The sequence below is a fragment of the Juglans microcarpa x Juglans regia genome, chromosome 4D, assembly GCF_004785595.1.
Source record: "Juglans microcarpa x Juglans regia isolate MS1-56 chromosome 4D, Jm3101_v1.0, whole genome shotgun sequence".
NCBI classification, from domain to species: domain Eukaryota; kingdom Viridiplantae; phylum Streptophyta; class Magnoliopsida; order Fagales; family Juglandaceae; genus Juglans; species Juglans microcarpa x Juglans regia.
The window spans coordinates 2,063,534-2,086,568 of NC_054600.1; the positions used below are offsets into that span (position 1 = coordinate 2,063,534).

The following is a 23,035-nucleotide window of genomic DNA, read 5'->3' on the forward strand; positions in this document are numbered from 1 at the left end:
GTAACGGACCTTCAAGTTTCAGTTTACAAACAGACCTTAATTGTTTTGTTTTGTTTTGTTTTTTTTTTTTTTTTTTTGGGTTTTGTTTTAATCAGGCTTACATTCACCTTCATGTTTCATTTAACCAACTATCTTCAAGTCGTGTATGAATTGAAGTTGCACCAAAGCTTTCCTTCATGTTAGATGTGGCTAATACTCATCAGCAGGACACAGTTCTAGTTGGAAAAAAAACCTCTGCCTCAAGTGTTTATCTCTTTCGCGTGTATCATTCCCTTAATCAAGATTGGTAGAATTAACAAAGATAATATAAAACAAAACCCACACGAGAAACTCATATTATATAAATAAAGTTCATCTCTGCAAGTTGTTTACAATTGGAGTTGAGATCATAACATTATATATATATAAGGCTTATGGAGGTATTCAGCAACGAGGTAACCATGGTAGAAAGAATTGAAGCTTCTCCCAATCGATTTAGCCACTTTATTCCAGGTATTACTGCTGGAACTTTCAGTAACAAATGTCTCTCACAGCAAACAATCAAGCGCGTAACTGTGGGTAGTTGGAGATTACAATCTACCCATGGGGTTGATGCTTCCACAACATAGCAATCAACATGAAATAATTATTCTTTACCCAAGCTCAAAGGACAGTATGGCGATTATGGTAGTTCCAGCCACGAAGCGTGACTCGAGGGGTGACACCTGGAGGGACCTCAAAAGTGATCTTGATTGGCATAGCCTCACCGGGTACCAATGAGAAATAGTTGTCTGAGTAATGAACAGGAAGAATTCTTGTGTCCTCACCTTTCTTGGGGTCCTTCTTCACAGCATGAACAGAAAATTGAAGGAAGAATGCAACTCCTACATCAGTCCCATTCACTTCAGCAACCCTCAAGCCATTGTTTTCCTTTGTCAAACATCTGTAAATCCTCTGTAAAATACTGATCTCAGGCTTTTCATCAGTCCCACTGTGTACAGGTTCCACTGAGGCCATATCAAAATCACCATTGCCTTGCCTAGCCATGAACTTGTTCAAATAGGTTAAAGTTCTACAGTCAGCTTTCTTTGATGTGTTTTGAACATGCATTTCAATTTCATAAGTGGAGCCCTCGATGAAAACCTTAGATGTAATCTTGAGGGGTATTTTTTACTTTTGTATGGCTCCAGCAGCTTGTAATCTCCACCAGACAGATGCAGCCAGTAAAAGTTCCTAGATAAAATGCCATAGTCTGACATGTGGTAGAGTTTGAGAAGAAGGAAGTAGACTGGCTTTGGGTTTTTAGACTTGGGATACTTCATTTCAATAATGGGCACTGTTTTTTTGGGTGGAGCGGAGAGTTCTTCATAAACTTTGTAGTATGGACATGTACCGTCAAGATCCCAGACCGAGACTTCAATAGCTATATTAGATAGTTCTTCTGATGTAGTATTGACAACCTGCTCATGTATGGATGAGAAAAAAACTTGAAATTATATACCTTCTTTTGATGAAGTACAAAGAATGTATTCTCGTAATATCCATTTTCCCCTTAACATCTCATCTGCTGAAAGAAAATGTTGATTTTTATCAATTGAACTAGAGATTTCCTTTTTCTTTCTGGCTAATACATCTTCCATGGAAAAAGCTCATCAGATACAAAATATGCCTTCCATTTTTCTTAAAATAAAAAGAAAAAAACAAATTATTTGCCTTGCATTTTAAATTCAATCCGGTCTAGACACAAAAATCATAAATTTTTATGAATGTAGAGGATACCTCTATAAAATACGTAGCCAGATTCAGCTGGACATGGACTGGTTCTGCAGCACAGCGACAGCCATAGAAACCTGCTGTTTGGTCAAGAAGATGATCATAAAACTGGCCTCTAAGACCAGTCCATGGATTCTGTGTCTTCCAAATCAGGACGCCAGTGAATTTACTCCACATATGGGAAGTCCAGCCCTCCAGCAGTGCTCTATACTGAATGTAGTTAGCCAGTTGAGCCTGAGATTATGATTTCAACTTTGGTCACTACAAGAACAGAGATGAGAGAATCCAGCAAGTCACCTGGAATAGTCAGAGAAAGATTTTGATTTACCTTCAAACAAAAATCATCAAGATCCTCTGGGGTACCATAGAGTTGAATCTGATCAGGAACAAATTTTTGTGGTTTTGAATAAGGTATATATTTATGGTATTCCCATATAGGGTTTGGAACCTCTTCTGTATACCCTCCAGAAACCTTCCTAAACAGCGGAATCTTCCAGCCTTCTGGAGGCATTGTTGCTCTGATGGTATCTGCCACAGGCATCCCAACAGAACCAACCTCCGGATTGAATCCATATTTGTAAAAATCATTTTTGAAGAAGTTTTCAGGATTTTGAATTTCATAAGGGCCATCCGTGAAGTCCCCCTTTCCATTTGCAAACCCATCCCACATAGATCCTTGGATGTAGACACGTGTGCCATCAAGATATTGGCTAGGATCCTTGAACGCTGGTAATAGATCTTCAGAAGCTTTGCTCATTTCATTGGGATTTTCGAAATCGGGATGGAGTCTTAGGTCCTTTTTCAGAGCTGCATTGATGTCATCTGGTGGAACTTGTTCATTTCCACCTACCCAGAGAGCAAGACTAGGATGGTTCCTTAGGAGCTTGACAGTGTCTCTTGCACATAGCAAGAATAGATCATGATCGAGAGGACCATTTGGATTTGATTTAGGCTCACCCCGTCCATCAACGTCTCCTGTAATCCAAAACTCTTGCCACACCTACAAAAATCAGATCAGCCATATGGATCAAGTTATACTATCAGTAATTTAATAGCGTATGAACTTAAAATATCAAATCCAAAGTAGCACATCGAATCCAGAGTTGGCAAAGCTCTACATTAGCTTCAGCCTAAAGCAAAGCAGATTTTACTCTGTTTTTTTTTTACTTGAGTATGCAGAATTCACTCTGTTTTCAAAGTTCCATTCACTAAATAAGCAAGAGTACCTAAGAATCTCACTGCAAAATACCAAACAGCGGAAAATTATCAAATAGCTTTTCTTAGAAAAAGGATGCTGAGATAGGTTATTACTGACATTTTAAAAATGCATCTGCACTCAACAAAGCAATTATCCTAAGTAATTCAGTTGGCCACACAAATCCATTATTACCATTTAGCACTATCTAGAGACCATGAATCATTGGTAGTAGCAATAAGAGATAAAATACAAAATGAATGCATACACTAAGGCTAGCTCCAATTGGCTAGAAGACAAAAAAAATATGGTTTGGTCATGCAAGCAAAGACCACTGACCTCACTTATAATGAGCTACTAAAGTTGGAGAGCATTACAAGATCAACAGGGTGGCTAGAAACATATCGGGCAGAGATAATCCATGTAGCTGGCATGAGAATTTAGAAATACAATTACTGATGAATTATAGCAATGAAAACAATGAATTTGCTCACAAGCCTGTGGTTGTTCGTGCATTTAATTTTTCGACAGCGTTTGTTATGAAGTTTTTTTTTTTTATCAGTAAACAAAATTTTATCGATCATAAGAATAGGCAAAAGCCCAAGTATATGGGACATACATTTGTTATGCAGTTTAAAACAAGCTTTTCAACAACTGCAAATGGCAAGAACTTTTGTAGACAATTTAGATAAACGAAAGATAAAAACCCCAGTAGTTTTGAAAAGCATTACCAAAATCAACAATGCCAAATTTTTTTATGCTAACTCCCATGGTCATGCCATGCAGTGAGAGAGGCAGAACTTACCAGAAGACCATAAATATCACAATAATGATAAAATTCTGGCCTCTCGGCCAATCCGCCACCCCAACAACGAATCATGTTTAGATTCATATCAGCATGAAACTTGATGTCTGTTTTGTACCGCTTCTTTGAAAGACGTAGTAACCCATCTGACAATATCCAATTACCACCACGGATAAAAATAGGCTGCCCGTTGACCTTGAACAACCTTTAGAGAAAAAAGTGTGTAGAATACAGCTCATAGTATCAAAATCGAGGCACTCCCGATGCAGGGACCGAGAAAGCTAGGACATTAATAAAATGTATGTGAAACAATACCTTCCACCAGTGGCACTATCAACATGGCTCTCAATTTTCCGGAATCCAAATAGATGGCTCCATGCATCAGACTCTCCGTATCCCTTCACATCAACAGTAATTTGAACATTGTACAGGGATTGCTTTCCCATACCATTTGGCCACCATAAGTTGGGCTTGTAGAAAAAAAAGCTGTGAATTCATATAATTAGCACTTCAACAGGAGTAATGAAAGCCATAAACCAGGCAACGAGACCTATAGGAGTCCATAGTAACAGGATGCTCCAAATGCTTGGTTCATCCCAAATTACAAATATCCAGATTTTGACTTAGGAGAGTTCAAGACATTGATTAGTAAGAAAGGCTACTTATCTTCCCTTCTTAGGGCCCAATACGTAAAGTTTTACTTCTCTCTCTTTCTTTGTTGTTTTTTTTTTTTTTTTTTTTTTTTTTAACATTCAGAGGTATCTTACCCTTTCACCTCCCTTTATATACAATATCAATGTAATGAACTAAGAAGGAAGTTCATTACCTAAGTGATCAATATTGCATTAAGATAATAAGAAATTGACAGAGAAATATAAGTAACTTTACCGAATAAGTAGAAGATATGAAGGTAAAAAATAGTCTACACAGAGACCAGCAAGGATAATTGCAAAAACCAAAGAAATTCATATTTTAGGGCATGACATCTAGGGAAAAGATAAACCTTATATCAAGAATTAGAATAGAAAAGAAGGGTTAAAGACCACAGAGATAGAAGTGTGAGGAAGATTGTCGTAGCATGAAAAGAGTTAGGGTGCATGAAAATAAAGACTTCTGTGATGAGTACATTAATGGTTTTCAAACATGCTAGAATAAGTAAAGAAGTCTTCTTCGCCTCAATAGGACGACGACACTAGCTCATATGGCCTATTTCCATAAATCAACTCCAAGCCTATCTAAACTCCAATCCTGCCCGATCTCAGAACTCATCCGTTACAATACCTCCAGCACAGTCAATCCAATGGTGCATGGACTTCGAATTTTGCTTAAGGTACTAAGAATAAAAGAAGTTTGCCCTGACTGGTCAGTAACTTTCGTGGAAAGAAGAGCAACTTAAATATTGATAACCAAAGGGCCTAAGAGCTCGCTCTCTAATTTGCCTACCTACTTCCTTTCCTTGTTTCCCCTTCCCACTAGCACAGCCAATCGAATAGAGAAGTTACAGCAAGACTTTTCATGAAGCAAGCTAGTTGAAGAGTTCAAATTTCCTAGTAAATTGAGCCAAGGTGCTTTCCAATTTCTGAGAGTCTTTGGAGTTCAAAACTTGCTTTGGTTCAATCGTGTACTTCTAGGAAAGTGGCTTTGGCATTACCAACAGGACAGGGAGGCACATGAAAAATTATCGTAAATTCTAAACTCAGTTGAGCTTGGTGTGGGAGTGGGCTGTGTTTAGTGAGGTATATAGGCCGCATAGGGTGGATTCTTGGGAAAACACAACAGCAGAGGATGGGGTCTTAGACTTGACAGGAAGTTCGCTGTTCGATCTTTCTACAAAATCCATATGCTTAAAGATAGTAACCCAATCCTTTGAAGGGGTATTTGATGAACCAGGGCACCTCTAGCTTCTTTTTTTCTTCTTTGGACAATCTCTTGAAGGAAATCCTCACCATAGATTACCTAAGGAAAATTCATATCAGTGAAATATCAATGTTGTATGTGCAGAAAGAGTGAGGAATCGCTAAACCACCTCTTATTCCATTGTGAAATTGTTAGTGCCTCGTGGAATGACTTTTTTTAGTTAAGTTGGGTTGGTTTGGGCTATGCCTAGAAGAATATTATACTTATTTGCCAATTTCTTTTATAAGTACTTTTTTGCCAATTAAAGAGGGTTATATGAAAACAGCCTACAAATTCTAGCAGTGTGGATGATGATTCCTATCTGCTTAGCTTAGTGTATTTGGAGGAAAATGAATAACAGCGATTTTGAGGATCATGAGCAGACAGTGGAGGAGCTTAAAACCTTCCATTTTAATACCTTATTCCTTTTGGCAGCATGTACAGTTACTAGGCAGAATTTCATTATTTTACTGTATCTTCTTTGTTAAAAAAAAAAAAAATCCTTGTTAGTTGTTCCTCTTGTACACCCAGTGTGTACTTGGAACATCATTTGAGTTCATTAATAAAATTTTGGATTACTTACTAAAAAAATCTTAAATATTAAAATGCTTTAAAAAAAAAACAGACTGAAAGAAGACTATTTTTGCCAAGACTAATAAGTATGCATAGTCTCACATTTTGTTGAGTAAGAATGCATAGTTTCACTGACCTGAGGAAAAGAATACTGCACTCGTGATCCAGCAGGGATTGATACATGTTGAGTCACAAGATGCTCTACTAAACAAATGTTTCCCTCTAGTTCTGTACTCACTTGGATATTCAAAGAACACTGAGCCACCCAGCTACTTTTATTTTCCAACTCGATTGTAGCATGCAAATATACCCGCTTGTAATTGTCAAAAAACGATGAAACCAAGTGGGGGTCAATTACTTTCACTGGCTGCAGCAATTAGTAATGTATCAGTATCTGAAGCTTAATCTGAATGGAAGAATCATGGAATAATTCTGATGCAGGAATTGCATGGCCAAGAATAAATGTTATTAGAAACTAAATTAAGGAAAACAGAATCTACAGCACAATCTTTATAAGCATGCATATCTACAGCTCACGACGGCACTACTTTAGATTGCACCAGTTCATTGATTAGCTTGTGACAATGAAATCCTAATGCCACTAACATGATGGCTAATCACATAACTATTGTTACAAAAGTTGAGCTTTTGCAATGCAACTCACCCCGGTTATAGAAATAGATACCTCATCCCATATGCCAGTGTTCCTATCCCTATAATAGCACCAGCACCAAGGTTAACTTTATTAGAAACATAAATACTTGCTGTGATGATCTATAAATATAAAGTTGCATTCAATTGAGAAGTGAACAAACTGATGCTGATAATAGGATCACAAAAGGCATAATGCATTGTGTATTCCTTTTAAAGTCCAATTTATACTTAATAAATCATCTTCAGCAAGCATTCCATGCCTACAATTCATGTCTAATAATGTTATCCAATCTCTGCAATCACCTCTCATAATCCAACGAGGGACTTGAGGAAAAAATATCATCAGGTAAGAAGATAACAATCATAATAGCCACTTCCATGATCAAAAGTTACAACATAATCACCTTATAGGAGCAATCCAATCCCATCCCTCAACATACTGTGTGGCGACATCTTTTCCAATCTACCATGAAAACAAATTAATGTTAGACTGCATGTTCTGCAAGCACCGGAGATTCTCTGCTCCATTCCATTTGCATTAGATCCCAAAATATTAATTTAATTATGATATATCTGTGCTCCAGATATAAGGATATAAGTAAATTGAATAGGTTGTTGATTTAGCTATAAACCTCATGATCACCACCTTGACCCCCCTTAGGAGGAATTCTCCCAGGATGATCAGGAGGGTGAACAAGAACAGCAAGCAAGTTTTGGCCATCAGGATGCAGAATATCAGTAACATCAAGAGAATGCCTCCGAAACATCCCTTTTGGCAAGACTCTTTTATGCCCATTTAAATATACTTCGGCAGAATAATTGATTCCACGAAAATTCAGATCCAGGTGCTGATTTCCTGACTGCAAAAGATCAAGCAATTAGACACGTATATATACTGGGGGAAGATGATCAGATTTGAAATTAAGGAGCACAAAATTTTAGGAATGCCAGGTTCTAAACGAGTTTGATGAATTCCAACTCAATTTGAAATGTCGAAATCAAATAACGGTTCCAAAGAAGAAATAAATTTGACCAAGTGGCAGTAGCCAACTATCCAAGTACTGAACTAGTTTTAGAAAATAATGTAGACAAAACATTAGCAAGAAAAGGCACCGTCAGGTTAAATCTGTAGGGAATGCAAGCCAAAAGTAAGTTTTAACCTCAAAGATTATATTGCAAGTAGATGAGTTGCATACCAGCTTACTCTGAAAAGTTGTAAAAAACCAGAATGTGTAGTTCTGTCTTCCAGAATCAGCAATATCTATAATTGTCTCATTTTCCATGCCGTAGAAAGGATCAGGAACAACTTTGTTCTTCACCAAGGTTGCCAAAACGCTGTCAACCAAATCAGTGTCAACCATGGCCCCTTCAAAAATGCATCCATGTTGCCTTTTTTTTTTAACCTTCTACAAGTCTCCCTAAAGCTTTAATATAAAAATTGGTATATACAGATGCAGCACTTCTTGCCCAGTTTTGCTTTGTAGGAATCATAATGTATGCTAAATTCTACCAGTACGATCACAAATAAGCGTTAAATCACCATGGAGCCTTATTAAGATATGAACTCAAAACAAATGCTAAGATATAACTAGGACAACTCTATATACTCATCAATACCACAAAGGCAATAAGCTTATAACGTGGGGAAAAATATTGTTAGGAAAAAAAAAGATTCCTACAGAAAGTCCATCTATTCCTATTTCCAGTAATAATAAAACATTAAGTTGATGTTCACAGCTTCACATTTCAAAAGTTCAATGCATTTTGGTTCCTACACAATGCACAACATTCAGAAGTTCCCACAATACATTTTGGTTCCTAACCCCTCGACATTTTTTATAAGACCAATAAGTCGAGCCAGTCCAACTGACTCACTTTTTGGCTTCAATTGGCAAGTTTTACACCATAGTGTGTGCTTTCACCGAAATATATAAAATATCAGAACCTTTTTTTCATTTTCATCTCATTCGTATTATGGTTATTATATTTTATTCCTTTAACCAACTATAATCACCACTAGGATCGATGCTATTTAAATTGATCTCAAATAAAGTAAAACAGAACCCAAAAATAAAATTAAAAGTCAAATAAAATAAACTAACACCTAAATCGATGTGCCTGTTTATCCAATGGATTGCACATTTTCCAGTTAAGTTTCTAGCTAGAGAAGTCTCACAATTAAATAACCAGGGAATCGAGGAAGAGAGCAAAATGTGAGATTAGAGGCGTTTACGTTCCCGGGACGACGGCGTTCATCCAAGGGGAGGTGGGTCCGGAGGGAGGGTGAGTGGTGGTGAGCTGGGTCCCACTAAGTTGAACATCCGTGGACCTCGCAGCAAGCCAACCGGAGTCAAGCCGAGTCTTCCCTATCTCCGCCATTGCTAAGAACCCTAGACCAAATTTAACTCCCTCTCAGAACTGAGAGCTAAGGTCGGTCAGCCATTCGCAAATGTCGGTGACAAAAAAAAAAAAATAGAGATCGAGTGTAGGGGTATATTTGGTATCATGTTTGTCGAAGATGGGGTCCACTTCCAGTTCCGGGTGACTTATTCCATGTGCAATTTGTCCGTGTGTTTTTGTCGGCGGCGATTTCTACGCTGGGAGCATTGCAATGGTCTAGCTATTGGAAAATGTAAATTTTCACTAGAATTTGAAGTTTTGATTATAGTAAAATTTTTTGAAAAGATTAATACATATTAGATTATATCTATGTGAAAATAGTAATATATTATTATATATTTAAATAATATTTTTAAAAAATTAATATTTTACAAATATTGTATTTAATATTTAATATTTTGTATTAATATTAAAATTTAATATTTACTCTAAATTTCAACGTAATACCGATTTTGCGAATACTAAATTACCACAAAGTCTAAAGAAAACAATGTTTGAGTTGAGGTGAAACGTACCTGGAGAAAAAAATTGGATGGAAGCGGAGAGAGAGAGAGAGAAGAGCGAGAGAAAGAGAGAGGTAGTTGGATGGAAAAATTATAAAATATTGATTTGATCCTTCTATAGTGAGTCTCTAAATATGACTAGGGGTTCTAAATTACTATAACTTAAAGTTCCACAAATATACATTTAGCTAGTCTAATGCAGGAATTTTAACTTAAAAAAAGCCAATGCTAGTGCTTTTAGTAGTGGATTTAACAAAGTTTGGCCAAAATTTAACTAAAGAATTTACTTTTACAAATTTAGCTAGCCACTTTTCAACAACACCAAATAACAGATTCTCCAAATTTATCAATATTCTATTAAAATATTGGTTTTGACATTTTCATTTATTTTAGTTCTAATTGTAATTTGAATATTTATTCGTTATTAAAAAAATACACATTAATTTTCTAACATTGATATTAGATTTTAAAAGAAAAAATTGGCATCAACTAATCATAATATTGCAGAACTAGAACTTGAAGCACTCCAACAAGTTGATATTTTTGAGACGAAGAGGAATTTTCTAAAGTTGTGAGCTCTCGCGAAACGAATAGCACGCAGGAGAATGAATTTTTTATGCTAAAATAATATTTGGCCAGTAACTTGGACTCAACAAATTTAGCTAGTGAAAATTATCAAAGTTAAAAGTATTGTAACTTTGTTGAGTCCACTGCAGTGAATTTTTATGCAATCTAGTTCAACTTTGGCTAAAATATAACTTTGTTGAGTCCATTACTAGTGCTCTTAACTAGAGGTGTAACCAGTCTGGTCCGGTCTAGTTTTGGACAAAATTTAAGATCGAACTGGTATGCATTGATTTTGTATTTTTCAAAACCGATTACGCACATGTTACCCTCCTAAAACCAGCACCTTCGATTTTACCGATTCTGGTCTGGTTCTTCGGTTTTAATAAATTGAAAATTTGTCATAAAAAGTTATAATTTATAGTGATTTAGCATAACTATATTAGTATTAGTATAAATATTAATTAAAGTTATAGTGATTACTGATTAGTATAACTATATATTAGTATTAGTTATAGTGGCTTTAATTTAGTATAACTATATAATAGTATTAGTATAGGAAAATGATAGGGTTACTACCCTCCTATTATCTATTTACTACTCTTTTTATATTTGATTTTTTTTAATTTTTTATTTTACTTAATGGTTAAGGAAGTGACTATTTGTAAACTATATTCAATTTTTTCTTAATGATTAAGGATATTAAAAAAATACTTAAAAGAAAATAATAAAAAAATAAAAAAAACTTGAAATGAACTATGAGTAGTAAATGGGTAGTAAAAAGGTAGTAACCCTATCACTACCTATTAGTATAACTATCAATATAACTATATCACTATAGTATCATATAGTGATATAGTATTAATAGAACTATTAGGACATAAGATGTAATAAATATACTAATATATACTAATGTATACTAATTAATTAAAACGAGATATAATTAATATAGTAATGTATATATATTTTATGTTTAAAGCATATGATCAAATAAATCTTTATGTTTAAGATTAAAATTTATGTTATAAATTATAATAACATTATCTTATATATAATTATAATTTATATTATTATATATTATATATTTAAATTTTATATAATATAAAATATTATATATTTAAAATATTTTTTTTTTATGAAGAGCCAAGAATCACCTGTCTACGAGTGATCCCGTCCCGATTATATTAATAAACCCTCACTTATGGCGGAGGAAAACCATGGTTACATACCAATACCCGGCGTTACAATATAAAAATCCGAAACCAGATATTAAAAAAACCTAGTATATCTAGAGAAAATTACAAAAACAACCTCCTCACCTGCAAAAAAAAAACCATTAGTACAACAAACATATACAATAAAATCTAACCAAACCAACACAACAACTAAATAGAACCAGATTCTTAATTCTGACAGCACCTCAAAGAAGGTAACCCAAGTTTATCCAACCGAAGTAAACCTCGAGGGACCCTAGGCAATTCTCCAGCTATATTCCAATCCATATTAAGACCAGCTGCCCCACTCCGAGCCAACCAGTCAGCAACTTTATTACCTTCCCTATAAACATGCCTAACTGTGCAAACCATCGAATCCATAAGAGCAAGAGTATCCTCCCAGAAATCTTCCAAATACCATATGCCACATCTTCGCCTATTCCACCAAGAGATTACCACTTGAGAGTCTAATTCTATTTCTACAAAAATAATCCTTAGATTTTTACAAGCTTTAAGACCCTGCAGCAATGCTAACAATTCAACTCTATTATTGGAACCAAAACCAATATAAGAATTAAAAGCATGAACCAAGTGACCCTGATCATTTCTAATAATACCACTCACCCCCGAAGGTCTTGGATTTCCTAGACTACTACCATCTGTATTTAATTTAAACCACCCTGGAGCAGGTTTTTGCCAAGTCACAATTTTAATAAACTGTCTCACGGGGGCTTTAGAAGGAATATGCAAAGCATGTAAAATCTGAAGATCATACATAGAACATTTTTTTACCTTTTTCATATCATGGCTACAAGAGCTTATCCAATTTTTGATCATTTGCCAAACCACACTAACAGATTGAATCCGCCCCTCCATACGGGCAGTGCATCTTCTACGCCAAAGATGCCAACTAATAATCGACGGAAGTAACCCCACAAGAATCCCCACTTGAGAATCAGTTGACGCACGTCTTAACCAAGCCGTCACTGTCTCCATCCAAGTATGACCAAGAGGTAAACCAAAAATATTAGCACAATAACACCATATATTAAATGCAAACTCTCCTCCAAACAAAACATGATTTTGGTCCTCATACTTACCTTCTTCACAGCAATTACAACGAGAGACAATCGGGACCCCAATCCTTCTAAGACTATCATCAACACTCAAAACTATGTTCCATGCCCTCCACATAAAAACTGAGATTTTAAGAGGCAACAACCTATGCCATATCCATGGATGCCAATCCAAAGTAGAACCTCTAATTCTAATACAATCTCATGCTGATTTAGTAGAAAAATTTCCACTCTCATGTTTAGTCCAGATTAACACGTCCGAACCCTCCTTACAACCGGCCAAAGCTTCAACAATATCGTCAACATTCTCTTGACCAACTAAAGAAATCAAAAGGTCCATATCCCAACTATTATTCAGTATACACTATTTTACTGTAATCCGCGGATTCCCTACCATCTGGACCTCCTCCAATAAAGGACCCCTATCTTTCCATTTATCATACTAGAAAAAAATATTCCCCTCCCTCACTTTCCATCTTGAATTATTAAGCACATCGAGAATACTCTTCATAATCATTTTTCAAAATCTATAACCTTTTTTAGTATCAATGAGAGATCAAGGAGAAGATCCCACATATTTTCTTTTAAAAAAATTTGTCCATAAGGATTTACCCTGAATTAAATTCCATGCAAGCCGCATATGCAATGCTTTTTGCATGTCCTCTAATTTACGCAATCCTAGGCCCCCTTCCTTTTCTGGCTTACAAATATTTTCCCACGACATCCACTTTTTTTTACTTTTACCATTAACCTCCCCCCAAAAAAATGTACTCATCTTACGATTTAGAGCTTTAATAATTGATTGAGGAACCTGCAAAACAGCAAATAAATGTAAAGCCATACTAGAAAGCACGTGCCGAAGAAGTATTAGACGGCCACCTGATGAAAGTATCTTCATTTTCCAACCACTAATTTTTTTCCAAACTTTGTTAACCATTTCCTCCAAATACACATGCTTTAGACGCCCCAATACAATCAGAACCCCTAGATATTTAAAGGGAAAGGAACCTTCTGAGAACCCTGTCAGTCTTTTTAGGGCTTTCTTACGAGCATCAGAAATTTTTGAAGAAAAATATATGGCTGTTTTCTCTTTATTAATCATCTGACTCGACCATGCTTCATACTTTTCAAAAACCAACAAAAGTTCCTTAACAGATTTTTTTTCCCTCATTCAAAAAAATCACAATATCATCTGCGTACATAAGGTGTGAGATCTGAGGAGTACCTCTAGGTTGGGCGAAATTACCAATCTTATGTGATGACACACTCTGCTTCAAAAGACGAGAAAGGACTTCCTGAATAATAATAAAAAGATAAGGCGATAATGGGTCCCCTTGACGTAACCCACGACCACCTTGGAAGAAACCTCTCATCGTTCCATTAAGCAAAACAGAATACCAAATATTCGAAATGCAAGCACGGATTAAATCACAAAAAGAGGGAGAGAATCCAAAACAGCGAAAAACTTCCAACAAAAAATTTCAATCTACTCGATCGTATGCTTTAGCCATATCAACTTTAATCATAATATTTCCTCCATGAGTGTCCTTATTCAAGGAATGAACCATTTCCTGAGTAATACTAATATTCTCAAAAATATTCCTCTCAGGTATAAAGGCTCCTTGTTCAAGTGATATTAATTTGGGAAGATAATTTGCCAGACGATTTACTATAATTTTTGAACAAATTTTATAAAAAACCGAACACAGACTTATAGGCCTAAATTTGTCAAAACCAGTAGGCACATCTGTCTTCGGAATTAGCACAATAAAAGAAGCCAAAAAGAACCTCAGAAGCTTTTTGAAAATAAAAAATTCAGAAACGGCTGCGAAGACATCCATCTTAATCACCTCCCAACAAGTTTTAAAAAAACCTGCTCCAAAACCATCTGGCCCAGGAGAACTGTTTATAGGAATCGAAGAAAGAGCCTCCTTTACTTCATCCAATGAAGGGGTACGACAAAGACATGTACAATCCTCAACATCAATAACTGGTGAAATCAAATCTGATAAATCCGGAAGTACTCGTGACTGGTTAGTATTTTTTAGAAAATCCGCAAAATACTCAATAGCTCCATTATGAATTTCTTCTGGCGAGTTAAACTCTACCCCATTCGGAGTTCTCATCCCTTTGATTCTTTTACGTCGTTTATTAGCTAACCATACATGAAAAAATTTTGAATTACGATCACCTTCCATATTCCATTTTATTTTAGCCATTTGAGCTAATCTGATACGTCTCCAAGAATTTAATTCATCCGAAGCAGCACAAGCTCCCTCTCGGCATCAATATCCCACTCTCTTTGCAGACAACCTTCCAGACCCTCAACCTTCGCTTCCAAAGATTCAATATGGGTATTAGTCCTACCAAACACTCGCTTATTCCATTCACGAAGAGCCACTTTCACCTTTTTAAGCTTATAGGCAAGAATGAAAAGCCCCGTCCCAATCACCGGCACATCCCACACCTGCTTTATAAAACCAATAAATTCTGGATGCTCAACCCACATTTGCTAAAATCTAAATGGAAGAGGACCATAGGAATAAGTATCCTTAAAAAATTCAACCAACATAGGGCAATGGTCCGAAGTCGTCCTTGATAAGTACGAACAAGACGCCGTAGGGAACAAAGACAATAAATTTGCATCCAATAAAACACGATCCAGCTTCGCCCAAGCTCTAGCTAAACCACTCTGGCCATTACACCAAGAAAAATTACTACCTTGAGCACTTAAATCAATTAAACCACCCTCATGGATCCATTGGTTAAAATCATCCATCGCCGCTATTGGCCTAGGACGACCACCTCGTCTTTCCAAATTCGTACGAATAATATTAAAATTGCCAGAAAACAAACAAGGATCATTATTCATACTATTCCACCTCAAATCCTCCCATAGAACCCGCCTATCCATCATATTACACTTTGCATAAATAAAATTACCCAAAAATTGAAATTGACCCTCAACTATCCTTAGAGACAAAAACTGTGAGGTCATCCGTATAATCTGTACATTTAAATCATTCATCCACAAGACCCATATTTTCCCACCAACTTCTTCATTAGAAATTACATCATCAAAATGAAGAGTCCGCATGTATGATTGAGCTTTAACAAAATTTTGGAAAGGCTCCATTAAAACAATCATCTTGCAATTCAACTTTCTTTGCAGTATTTTTAAACGACCTATAGAGGAACCTAGTCCCCTAATATTCCACACCAAAATAGAACCTATCATAGGGACAATTTTGTGGCTCGAGTAAGCACTCGATTAGAACTCCTAATTTTCTGTAATTTTTTTTCCCTATATTTCCTCTTCCCAGTTTCTTCCTCTATGTCCGAATGATACTCCTTATCCTGCGAAAAAACTTCCGCATGAATATCAGGTTCCGGATCCGATAAAGACCCTTCTTCCAAACAAAAAGCATCATCAGTCCGCTGGGCCTCTTCCGTAATCACTGTTTCTTCCTCCGCCAAATGCTCTGTTTTCGTAACCTGTTCTGTCTCTCGCGTGACTGCCTCCGATTGCAAACTAGCATCCGTTTGCCTCACCTCAGCAAGACTCTCCGTATTTACTGCCTCTCCAATTTCTATGTCCACTACTAATTCCTCTATCATCAAAGTAGAATCAGGGGCCTCTAAAACCAAATTAACATCCACTTATTCTGCATCAACTTGTTTTGCATGATTTCTTGGAAAGGCTAAAACCGAAGACCCAAGAACCAACTTAGATTGATCTTCCACCCCAGGTTCCTCCGTAACTGGTTCTTTAGGCTCTTCCAATCCTATTTCTCTAGGCTCTTCCCTATCTGGTTCTTGATCACCATCTGTTGGTTGTTGCCGAACCCACATTTTCTTTTCTGGTTTCTGTTTTCCAGCCCGACATGTATGCACATTGTGCCCCTGAATTTTACAAATGGAACAGAAAGCAGGCAGTGTTTCATACACAATCTCCTGCTTTCGACTAGAACCCAACCCCGGCATGCCAATCCAAAAATGTGAAATAGGCTCAATGGCCGCATCCATCTCCACACAGAGATGCGCACCATCAGTGCGAGTCGCACAACGTGTGGGGTTATCACGCCTAATAAATCTACCGATTGGAGCTGTCAAGATTTTAAGCAATGATTCATAATAAAAATTAGGAGGCAAACCTGGTAAAGCAATCCAAACCGGCACTATTGATGGTTCTTCCTCCTCCTTAAACTCCGGCATCCAGTGAAAGGCACGATAAGGAATACCGTCCATATCGCATGCCTCCCTTGATAAAGCTTTCATGCAATTCTCCTCCGAAACCATACGAACGAAAACATTTCTCGGACGCCTCATGGTTGAAACAACTGGAGTACCTTCCAAGCCCCATCGATTCCGAATGAAGTTTCGGATAGCGTCCAAAGATGGCCGGTTACGGAGAAACTTCAAAACTATTGAGAACCTGAATGGTTCTGCCGAACGGAATATCTCCTCCTTGGAGAACTGAAAGAAAAGTTCTCCATCCTTGATTTTTGGCGCACGGTGAGACACGGCCAACTCAGGAAGAGGATGAGGAACCACCGAAACTAAATCTACAAATCGTCTACCAACTTCATCAGCGGCTGCCATGCAGCCTTACTTAAATCTGGGAACAAAACTATGCAGAAAAAGAAAACTCAAGGAGAGTTTTCAAGAAGCCACATCATTTCTTGAAGCATTTCTTGGAGAACTTAACTCGTATGCTCTCTTTTTTGATGCCACACTTGTTCGTTCCCGTGAATCAATTCTAACCCCGGCCAATCTCTTTGTTCAAGAACTTCACCACCTTCTCTTCCTCATTATCTGTCGATCTTCATCATACCTAAAACTACTAGAATTGATGATCACTATTTAAAATATACAATATAGTGAACCGTTCCGATCATATCCTAAAAAACATAGAACCGGAATCGGACCGGTACTGGCCGGTTTTGGCACTAAGGGAACGGGTCCCGAACCGAACCGGTGGACCGGTTCGAGTTGAATCAGTTCGATTTTCAAGTTAATTTTTACACCCATACTCTTAACTGTCTTTCCTTACGGTTTAAAACTCTCATCTTTTTTAACCAAAATAATCTAAAAAAATTAACATAATTTAATATAATAATTTAAATTTATTTTATAATAAAAATAATTTTATAATTTAATCTATCACATTAAATCATATTAATTAAAAAAATATCGTTTTCTTTAATGTTATACAACATAGTATAAGAAGCCATCATAAGGATTGTTCAGATTTAAGCATAGACCTAAGTTGAATAATCAATAACCCAAATTAATAATAAAGTTTGGTTAGATTCAATTGTAAAATGTTTTAAGACTAATTGATTATATTTCAGTTACAAATTTTAAAGATCGAAATAGGATTCTTATCCTCCTAAACCTGATCTCATAAAAAAGAAGAGTAATGTTTGGTTGTGATCTTTGTTTTACCCTTTTTTTTTTTTTTTTTTAACATATCGGGACTACTTTTACTTATCAAAAAAACATATCGGGACTACTTTTAAGTAAATAAATTTTGTTCTGTTTTGTTTGAGAATATAGTTTTTAATGATTAAATTTTTTAAAAAGAGTTCTTAATTGGCATGCATATTTAAAAAAAAAAAAAAAAGAGTTATTTCTAGAATTTCATAAAATTCTACACACACGCGTGTGTATGTATATATATATATATATATATGTATATATATATATATATATATGTATATGTGTGTGTGTGTGTTGCGCATGCATGCATTGAGAACTAGTAAAATCCTAGTGGGTGCAATAATATCCATTTGGAATAACGTGGCTCCCGTAATAGGACTAAATATTTCACTTTAAAAGTTATATGTTATATATTTTAAATTTGAGTTGAGATGAAAGTTGAATAAAATATTATTAGAATATTATTTTTTAATATTATTATTGTTTTGATATTTGAAAAGTTAAATTTTTTATTATATTTTGAATAAAATTGAATTGTTATTATATTTTAAATAAAGTTGAATTGTTTATTTTTAATATTGTTGTTGACATGGCATTTCGATGTCGCCACGTTGCAACTGCATCATCAAGTTTTAATTAGAATTGAACGATAGGATTTAATTATAAGAAAAATTCTACTTATCATCCTCATATATTACATACTATATTTTTTTTATTTTTTTTCTCTTATCAAATATGTGGTGTATGAATGATGAGTAGAAGAATCTAATTAGTTTAAGAAGAATAAAATCATTTTTTTAAATAAATAAATAAAAATAAGTATGGTGCGTAGGAATGATGAGTAACAAAACTCTAATCATAAATTCTAGAAAACTCAAGAAGTAAGTAAAAACAAACAAAAAAAATTGAGAAATCGGGAATTTTTATTTTCCAACCAACTGAAAACCTAAGAAGAGATTTTGTATGTAACCGAAGGATGAAGCAAACGTCTATTTTTCTTTTTGTGTATCACTATCTTTTTTTTTTTTTTTTTTTTTTTTTTTTTTTTTTTTTTTTATCTGATTGCATGTTTCTTCTGTTCATATAAAATTAGCACTAACTTAAATCCAAGAACATTTCATTTTTATTTGAAAAAAAGAAAAATTAATGACTAAATAATTACATAACAAGGTAAACTAGCTTATAAGAACATAAATTCTATTAAAACAGAAAGTCGATACAAAAATCTTAAAAACTGAAATTACACATTGGCAAACTCATAAGCCCTAGTACTTTTTAATATAACAGGACCAAAGCAAGTGATGTTGGTCATGTGGATATCGAAAGTTCACTTAAGTAATTTAAACATGGAGCATTTAGGAATATCCCAAGAATACAAGCTGGATGAGCAGGAAAAATGCAATCTGCACAGTAGTAGTACCAACGCTTCGGATCTCGTTCTTTTTCACAAATATCACAGTAATATTCATCAGATTCATCTTCTGGACTATAACAGAGTGTGAAGGGATGCACATGTTGTTCGTACTTTATCGTATTGGGTAGTGTTAAACATTCGAAGTCCAAAGTGAATTCACAATCAGCACAACAGAATTTGAATCCTTTGTCCGAATCACAACAACTGCACTTTTTAGCATCCGATGATCTAGAAAGAATAAGTTGATGTTCGTGACTAGGATGTGTAATGGTGTCTGGGATTAAACTACATTGGACATCAATGTCAAACTTGCATTTTTCACAATTATAAGTGAAGCCAATACAAGGACGACAACAGGTTTTACATGCAGCAAACCTAGAATTGGTTGGGAGGAGGATGAGAGGGTGTTGGTGAAGTGGATGTCGAATTTTTCTTGGTAATTCAACACAAGCTTTGTGAAGAAAGAATCCACATTGAGCACAATTATAAAATGGAGGAAAGATAGACCGCATACATGCATTACATTTTTTGTTGATCCCAAGCTTGTTAGTGAGCTTTAACTCATGCTCATGACTGAAATATTTGATTTCTTCCATTATTTCACTTCCCTCTACTCCCAATTTAATCTTTTTGACAACAAATGCTAACGAGTCAATGGATTCATCAAGTCCAAGATCTTCATGTTCTATAATACTTGACGATGACTCAATAGATTCTTCATCTTTAGACTTCAGAACAAATGTTTCGTCTCTATCTTCCTTGCTTGTAGCACAATGAAGATGAGCAGCAAAATCACAACTCGAGCAATAATAGACCCCATGGTCCATGTCCACTCTGCTAACACATAGCTTGCAAACTTTACGGCTGGATGGATTAGTAGAAAGAGAGTAGGTGAGGTCGAGAGGGTGGTTGTGCCGTATAACTTTGACAATAGAAGGTAAGCAAGCACAATCAAGGTGGGAAACAAAAAAACAAGTGGCACAAAAGTAAAACGTGCCCCACCTTCCTTCCCACAAGCGTCACAAATGAATGAGATGGATTTCAGAACCAGAGTTAATGGATGGTTGTGAATTTCAGCTTCTTTAATAAGTGGTGTTCGAATCAATGGTAAGGAAATACAATGAAGGTGAACTAAGAAGGAACATTTGGCACAAAAGTAAAACATGCCCTTCCCTTCCTTCCCGCAAGCATCACAAATGAATGAGATGGTCAACTTGTGTGCAAGGGTCAATGGGTGGTCGTGAAGGTGGGTGTTTTGGGTGAGTGGTAGAGAAGTACATTTAATACAAAGATTAAGCTCACAATCAGAACAACTGTATTTGGAGGTGAATGTTTTTTCTCTGCAACTATCACATTCATTACGTGATAGTGGAAGGGACATAAGATGTAGAGGATGTTTGGGGTGAGAAGGGTGGTGCAACTCTTGGGGTAATTCGGCACATGATTTATGCATGTATAAACTGCACTCATTGCAACCGTAACCGGAACCAAATGCTGTTTCGTCGCATAATAGACACATTTCTCCACCCAATTCATTGATGAACAACCAGGGATCATCATGTTGGGAACAGGAATATTGAAGCTCCATGGCTACCTAGATCTGTAATTTAACAAGTGATCATGATGCACAAGATGTGGGTATATTATTATCAAATTAAATTACTCAATTTGACTTCTCAAATTCAAACACATGCATGCATGATCATGTTTTCGACATATATATATATATATATATAAGCTGGTAGATATATAGCCTTCATGATCTATTTCACAGGAAGAAGAAGATGAAGAAGATTATATACAAATAAGATATAAAGGGGCAATTAATTAGACTCACCTCAATGAAGAAGAAAAATAATTTCTGATTTTGCTTGGGAGAAAGCTAGCTAGTTAAGATGCATGGCCATGACTCACATATAAAGCTGTTACTAGTGCTATATATATGAAAGGAAAGAGCAAGACTGTGAGAGGTATTTCAATTTTCATGTATGGACGAGTTGATCATGATGGAGAGAGTTGAGAGGGTGTGGGGTTCACTTTCTACAATTATTGTACGAACCTTGTCCTTTTATCCACCGATTAGATCAAGAATTTGTTTTTTTATGGATTTTTCGTGGATGTGGTTTTTTATGATTTATACTTTTTTGCTTTTGAATTGATTCCCTCATCTACATTTGAAGAGTCCTCTCTTCCAGTACCTTTTTTTTTTCTATGTTTTTAACTTGCCGGTCCAAAAGCGATTCCAAAATCCAACTTGCCGACAGAGCTGGAGCCCACTGACCCAAATTAACCGTGATTGACTCGCGAGAAAGGAATATTGTTTCTTGCAAGAATAAACTTTTCTTGGTGTCTTTAAACCTTTTTCTTTTGAGGGTGGGGAGAAAGTGTTTGGGATTTAATTCGTCATAAATAAAAGATAAGAATTCTACTATTTGAGCCTGGCCTGGTGGAAAATGTTCATGAAATTTTTAATGTACAGAGTTATAACATGTGAAATCTTCAGTCCTGATTTAATGGGTCAATTAATTAAAAGTCATCAAAAACTTTCACGTTGATATACAGTAAGTTTGAGTTGCGCGCATAATCATATATATATATATATATATATATATATATTAAACAAAAATAAAACATATTTAAAAAAAATAAAACCTAAAATTTTATGACTATGTATATATAGAGAGAGAGAGGGGACAAGTGAACCAAGTTGAGAACAATATATATATATATACATATTCTAATTTTTTCTCGATAGGGGCTCCCGTTGAGATTGTTTTTTAATTTTACTTATTAATTAAGAAAGTATTTTTAAATAACGTTGTGGATTTTCTTTTTAATATTTAAAAGTATTAAAACATGCATGCAAATAAAAATATAGATGAAATGCACTAAGGAAAGCCCAACGGGAGCTCCCAACGGTAGCTGTAGAGCTACCATATATATATATATAATCCCACAACATTTTATAATTAAAAAAGGGAAATAAAAATTAATCACAAAAATAAATCTAATAAGAGAAATATTTTTGTTCAACATGATACATTAGTCGTAATTAGGCTCTTTCTCATCATGCTCGATTATTAGGCGGCATTTGCCAACTATATATTATATGTCTTTATGTCACTTCCAACATGCAAGCACTGCGTGTGAAAAATGAAATTACAGTACTTGGTGAATAACAGATGTACAATTTTATTAAATCTGAGAATCTCTTGAGAATGTATTTGAGATGAACAGGATACGTACAATTTGCACAATAATAGAATCAACATTTCGAGTCCTTCTTCTTTACAAATATCACAATAATATCCACCCGACTCATCTTTTAGAACATAATAAAGTGTGAATGAATGCTCATGTTGTTCATACGTACTATATGCAGTAGTGTTAAACACTTGGAAGTCTAATGCAAATTCATAATCAGCATATCAAAATTGAATATTTTCATTTGAATCACAATTATTACACTTTTTGCCTTCTAGTGATCTAGAAGGAATAAGATAGTGTTGTTAGAAAACAAAGAACTAGTGTTTTCGCAAAATGGTGA

General features: G+C 35.3%; 2 protein-coding genes across 3 annotated transcripts; both read right to left on the minus strand.

Moving 5' to 3' along the window:
- Window positions 1-307: 307 nt before the first annotated feature.
- LOC121259121 (mannosylglycoprotein endo-beta-mannosidase) lies at window positions 308-9,337 on the minus strand. The gene is given in 12 exon segments (XM_041160614.1): window positions 308-1,148; window positions 1,151-1,439; window positions 1,759-1,986; window positions 2,081-2,752; window positions 3,753-3,957; window positions 4,068-4,260; window positions 6,354-6,588; window positions 6,886-6,934; window positions 7,280-7,338; window positions 7,508-7,735; window positions 8,072-8,210; window positions 9,109-9,337. Coding segments are annotated over 12 exon segments (2,949 nt in total). The 5' UTR covers window positions 9,255-9,337; the 3' UTR covers window positions 308-642.
- A 9,913-nt stretch (window positions 9,338-19,250) lies between these two features.
- Window positions 19,251-21,468, minus strand: LOC121261664. 2 transcript variants are annotated; one of them, XM_041164133.1, is made up of 2 exons: window positions 21,326-21,468; window positions 19,251-20,322 (listed from the first exon to the last, which is right to left on the minus strand). In XM_041164133.1, the coding sequence occupies exon 2, from the start codon at window positions 20,313-20,315 to the stop codon at window positions 19,383-19,385; it is 933 nt and encodes a 310-aa protein (XP_041020067.1). In that variant the 5' UTR covers window positions 20,316-20,322; window positions 21,326-21,468; the 3' UTR covers window positions 19,251-19,382. The 2 variants fall into 2 exon arrangements, with proteins under 2 accessions (XP_041020067.1, XP_041020066.1); XM_041164132.1 differs by having other exon boundaries at window positions 19,251-21,088; window positions 21,326-21,448.
- Window positions 21,469-23,035: the final 1,567 nt, after the last annotated feature.

Coding starts and splice junctions, on each gene's coding strand:
- LOC121261664 (XM_041164133.1), bottom strand. CDS start 20,315: ATGGACCATGGGGTCTATTATTGCTCGAGTTGTGATTTTGCTGCTCAT.